At 44.0% G+C, this 6,000-nt stretch overlaps 1 protein-coding gene across 6 annotated transcripts in view; it reads left to right on the top strand.

Annotated features, from left to right (window-relative positions):
• The window catches only part of HERC1 (HECT and RLD domain containing E3 ubiquitin protein ligase family member 1), a 197,326-nt gene that overhangs the window by 161,280 nt on the left and 30,046 nt on the right, over nt 1-6,000 (top strand). For all 6 annotated transcript variants that reach the window (XM_019504392.1, XM_019504388.1, XM_019504391.1 and 3 more), the window contains exons 53-54: nt 2,344-2,471; nt 5,354-5,554. In XM_019504392.1, coding sequence (XP_019359937.1) covers nt 2,344-2,471; nt 5,354-5,554 — 329 coding nt within the window. The remainder of the gene's footprint in view (nt 1-2,343; nt 2,472-5,353; nt 5,555-6,000) is intronic.

Genomic DNA, 6,000 nt, shown 5'->3' with positions numbered 1-6,000 from the left:
AGCCGTAGAGGACTGATAAACAGCCTTGCCTCTAGTTTCTCTTAATTTAGAATTCATTACGTCTCTCTTTCCATGAAAGATAAACCAATAGCTGCCCTTGGCAGCTGTTTTCTTTGGGGTCATTCTCTCTATCCACCCATCTACTCTTTCTTCGGGGGGTTTGCTCACTGTAACGTTAGCTCTATCAATTCCATCCATTTTCCTAGGTATCTTTAGTTTCATTAGGGATTAAGAGTAGTTCAAACTTTGATCCATCCCCTTTTTGTCACATGTAAATGTTTTTAGTTCTCAAACTTTTTAAAATAAGCAGCTTTAAATGGCCAACCAAGCAAGCCTATATTCAGTTGTGTTTTCTCTCTCTCTCTCTCTCTCTCTCTCTGTGTCTTTGGACAGATGGATCTTGTCTTTTAGTTTCATAAGAAAATTAGTTAAGCGCAGCCAAACAACTAATTTCCCAATTAAAAAGAGTAATAAACTGTAACCTTGGTATATTTGTACATAAAACATCTAGTTATGTAATAATAGCATTGACAAGTTATATATTGCTTGCATTTAGATGCAGAATATTTGAAAAGGGAACTTATTTGCCTTTTTAAGCAGGGGAATAAAAATTTAGAATTGGAAAAAGTCTTCCACAGAACGTTTTTTCAGCCACAAATGTTCCCCTTAATGCTTGAGACTCCAACATTTTAGAGTGCCTCTAAAATAAATTGTTTTCAGTATGTGTTCAATTTGTGGGGATGAACATTAAAACTGAAGTGCCTTTTTAAGGAGTTGGGTAGAAGGCACACTTCCATAACTTTTGAGAACACAATTGATTTCTAAATATTCCTAAAAGTGTGTAAGAATTATCTGCATATTAGGCTTCCCTTTTACACAAGAGGGATTTTGCTGGCCTTCTGACTTTTTATGAAATATTCCTTCATTTTGAAATGTGTCGTATCCAATGCATTTACGACTTTACACTTGTACTGCTGTTAAAAATTTTATGCAACACACGTTACAATAATCCTACTTATACAGATATCTGCTGGTGCTGGCCCCAGGTTTGGAGTGGACTCAGATGCTGCATGTAGTCCCTGCCACACCTGGTCCAGAAACCAGGAGATGGGTCCATAGGCCTGATCTGGCCCACAGGACCAGCCACATGCCATTCATTCAGCCCACAGACTGTCCCTGAACCACTCATCCTACCCATGGGGCCAGATGAATTTGACATGCCTGTTCTGTATCAGGGGTGTCCAACCTTTTGGCTCTGCAGGCCAGATAAATGGTGTAGGGCCAGTCTGTAGGCCTGGCACTACTCTCTCCCACCTTCCACATGTTGGGATTGGATCCCAGGAGCCTGGGGACCTGACCCTATGCCCTCCTACTCCCACACACAGGAATTGGGGCCCAGTGCCACCCTCGTCCAGCCCTGCATGCCAGGATTCATCATCCTGTCCGGCACACAGGGGCCAGGGCTTCTCCAGAAATTTGGCAGCAGGTCCAGAAATTTGGCAGTAGGGGAGTGGGCTGGATGACACACTGCTGTGGGCCAGATCTGGCAGGTAGAGCATTTCTGATTTATATAATTAAATATGCAAATGAAAGTACAACCTTTGTTTGTTAATTGTTTTGGATGGATGTTAAAAATCATGGCTTCCTTCTTTGGAAGGAAATGGTTATCTTTTGGAGTCAGTACAGGAACAGACAAATTTGTACTGACCTAACAGCATTAGAATAAATCTCAATATTTGTGTCACTATTGAGGTCTATCCCCTAAAACTCTAGCAGGCAATATAACAGCTGGGTATCATGTCCCTTGTGCTAGTCACAGGAGAGTGGAGGCTGTAAAAGCTGCTCTGCTAACCTCAACAGTTCTTCTGTAGTGAGGTGATCCTGCTAAATTGGTAAAGCAGATTTAAAATAGTTTTACTCTGATAGACCAGTGGAAACCTGCCTTAATTGTGGGGCTATCAATCAAAGAAGAAGTGCTGCTTTTTTGTTCTTATGCCTACTGACAAACCTCTTTGATTTCATTCAGGCTTCCCAGAAATTTGCTTCTGCATAAGACAAACTTTGCGACAGCCTGAACTGGTCAGAGGTAGTCAGAATTGGATTTTATTACAGAAAGCTAGTTTCAACTTTTTTAACTGCAGAGATAATTAATATGTCTCTAACATTTTTACTGGAGGTCAAATGGAATTAAAAGTTTTCAGGAAAATGCTTTTATTGCATGTGTGTAATAGCCAGGAAATTCTAGAAAAGTCTCGGAGCTCAGTGATAGATTAAGATTATTTTTCCTCATTTGCTTCAGTTTTCAATTGCCCTCTTTAAAAGCACCATGTTGTTGTGTTGTAGTGAAAGTGATTCAGAAGACAGTCTGGGATCACCCACTGATTCTGGATTGTCTCTTGTCTGTTGGAGCATCAGTGGCAAGTATTTGGCTGGAGCTTTGGAAAAGATGGTGAACATATGGCAAGTCAATGGTATGATCCATGTATTACTGAGTATTTTTAGTGGTATAATCTAATTCAGGAACAGCTATGAGAGAACAGATATGACATTCCTTGTATAAATGTATTTTAGCATGCTTGCCTTCCAGTTTGTATTCCTGCCTTCCTTCATTATGTCCTGTGAACCTACCTAAACCAATGTCACTTTAGTACAGCGGTGTGCATTATTTGGGCTGAAAGCCTTTTTAGTAGTTTTGGTGAGCTGTTGCTGGGTGGAGGGGAGAGTCAGTTGAACCTATCCGGCTCTGGGCCCATCCACCCCACACCTACCACCAGGGATACAGAGGGTGGGAGAGTGGAGTCTCCATCGAGACTTGGTCCAGGATCCCCCAGATAGGGTGTGCTTGGTTAGGCAGTTGGGATGGGACTGCAGAGGAGGGTGGGGAACAAGGTTTATAGGTGGAACAAGCAGCTAGGATGGGGAACACTGGGTTGGGGACCTGGACAAAGCCGTGGACAACTCCTCACACGTTCCTGCAATGGGTGCGAGTTCCATAGGTGCCTGGTTCACACTGTGCCTGCTTGGGGTCCAGCAGTGTGGGGCAGCCCCAGTGGATCATAATTGGCCTGACCTGGGGAGGAGAGGGAGGCAGAGTACACACCTGTGACCCAGCTCCCACTGCCCCCACTCCAGCACAGACGCATGCAGGCAGCATGGCCTAATCCAGTCATCATCCATCGGGGCCACCTTGTGCTGCCACTCTGCAAGCAGGCACAGCATGAACCAGGTGAGGCATGGGGCCAGGGCCCAGGGCAGAGCCGTAACCCGCTCTCTTCATGTCCCTGTGACAGTCGCTGGTTCTGTGGGCCTGGGCTGAGCACAGCTGCTGCCTGCAGAACCACTGCCTGTTGCAGGGACATGCAGAGAACAGATCGCAGCTCTGCCCCTGGCCCCAGCCCCACAGTCACTGCCCTGTGATCCTAGCCTCACCTGCCCACCCCACTCCCGGATGCCGCTCTCCACCCACCTGTGGCCCCATCCCATTCACCTGGCTGAGCGCACTATGGAACCGGTCTCTATGGACACCCCGCCACTGTCTGGTGCCCTTGGTGGCAGGTGTAGGACAGATGGGCCATGGTTCCTTGGCAGTGGTGCTGGGGCTGGTAGTGGCAGGGCACGCACCTGCTCCTGAGCAGCAGTGGTGTGGGCTGCCAGGAAGCTGACTCCAGCTGCCCTGTTGCCTGGTCCTGTGGACTACAGTTCCCAGCATGCCAGCGAGCTGCGCCTAGGGACTGGCTTAGCTGTGCCAGGCAGCATGTTTCCACCCAGGAGTGGTGGGACTGGCCAGATGCATTACAGCCCAGACTTGCCCCTGCACCTGGGGTGGACAGGGCCAAAGGACCCACCATAGGCTGGACAGAATCACACTGTAGGCCGAATTTGGACTGCCCCTGTCCAAGTACCTTTCCTTTCTCCACTGTGTGTTGCAGCATAAGAAGTATACTAAATATAAACCTTAATCAAAAATAGCAAACTACCAGTATAGCACTTTAGATTCCCACTGCAATAGCAGTTGTTGCCTGTAAATACTGTTTCATTTATAGTTTATAATATACTTTTTAATAAGCAAGACATCAAGATAGATATATTCAAATAGGAACAGGTGCAGAAAGGAGGAGATGATTTGGCTTGTTCTGCTTCGCTAAAGGAGGGGCCAAGATTAAATATAATTGTAAACATGTTTACTACAATGGTTAGCAGCAGGGAGGGCAAAGAACTGTTTAAGCTAACAGGGAATTCCCTCACCTGGGAATAACATGGTAATAAATAAATAAAGGCTGGAAGTTAGAAGTTGACTAACTCTTGGAGGAGTAAGGTACTGGAAAAGCCTAGAGACAAATACTATATTTCGCAGTGTATAAGCAGAGTTTTGAAGCCCCGTTTTTGTCTACCTATACACAGTGAAATATGTTAATACAGCTAAGAATTCTAATATAATAAAAGCCTCAGTCTGTGTATCTGTCCGTAACGCTTTATTCGTGCTCTGATTAGCTGATAAACATCTAGCCTTGCGCCCCTATCCCACCTCCCATCCTGCTCCCTGGAGGCGGGGAGTTGGGGGAGCAGGCCCAGACCCCAAGCAGCAGGAGGTAAAGGGGGAGCAGACCTGGACGGTGGGGGCACGGGGCTCTGTCCCCACACACTTCCTTCCCCCCGGTCATTCCTGACAGGCAGTTGCCTAGTAGAATTCATAAATTACTAAGTTGGATTGTTTGATGTGATTATGATTATTCTGTTAGTGGAAGACTTAAGGTAATGACCAAGAAGATATCTACACTACAATATTTTTATTTCTAAGTACCTAGAGATAGAGATGTTTTTTAATCCAAATTGAATTGTTCTTTCATTGCACCCAGATTACTCCATATCTTTGAAAAAAACTTTGAATAAAGGGTGTTATTCTTTTAGACGGTTGCAAATTCTCTCAACTTCAATTTTGTTGTCTCTCTAGGTTTGCAGAAAGCTACTTAAAATTTTTGACCATCCGTATAGGAAAGGTCTTTTAACAAATAAGTAGCTGTCAAACACTTGGTTCAATGTATTGTTCCATTTAAATGGTTACTGGGAATGCACAGGAAACAGCACTGGTATCTGAATGCTTTCACAAAGTGTAACTTCCGACTTTTACTAAAATAATTAATTTAAGAATTTTTAGGGACTTCTGGCTTTTAGTATAGATTAGTAACCAGTTACTTTGTAATAGTGTTCTTTATGTACATTCAAAGGTTATTATAATCATCAGTAGTATATGTCCTATCTGTATACATAGCTTCTCACTGTTGTTGTATGTCCTTGATCTTTTAAAGTGAAGGAAAATGAAATAGTATACTAACAGGGATGTTTTGGTTCTTAGGAGGAAAGGGACTACTAGATCTTCAACCACACTGGGTATCTGCATTAGCTTGGCCAGAAGAAGTGCCAGTTGCAACATGGACAGGAGACAATCCAGAAGTGTTGTTAGTAGGTCGCATGGATGGATCTCTTGGACTTATTGAAGTTGTAGATGTTTCAACCATGCACCGACTAGAACTGGAGCATTGTTACAGAAAGGATGGTAGGTGATAATACCAATACTTCTAAATTGCTACACATTTAGGATTTTTCTACACTTGTTTTTAAAGCATCATGAAGTATACTTAAATTATCCTTCCTGGAGCATGTTGTGCAAGTGCCTGCTGAACAAACGGCATACTAGACTTGAATACTTCCTTTAGGTAGTGCTTTTGTGAACTGTGGTTCAATATTAAATAAAACCCATGGACTTCATAGGGGACTGTCTCTGTAGACTATACCCCTCAACTTATTACTTGGACAGTAAGCAGTCTGGGTGCTCTGTATTGTTATGTAGCTGAATAAGGAGCTTGTCCCTAATGTTGTCCACCCTAGTGGGGTAATACAGGCAACCCCCGCTTAGCACTCTTAATTGGTTCCTGAAAAACAGAGCGTTAAGCAAAACTGAAAGTATTTGACGACCCAAGATGGCGACCACAGTTGTTTTGA

Source organism: Gavialis gangeticus, unplaced genomic scaffold (genome assembly GCF_001723915.1).
Source record: "Gavialis gangeticus isolate Ggan-Ray unplaced genomic scaffold, GavGan_comp1, whole genome shotgun sequence".
Classification (NCBI taxonomy): Eukaryota; Metazoa; Chordata; order Crocodylia; family Gavialidae; genus Gavialis; species Gavialis gangeticus.
Note: the sequence above shows the minus strand (reverse complement) of the source record. Positions and strands in the feature narration are given on the sequence as shown.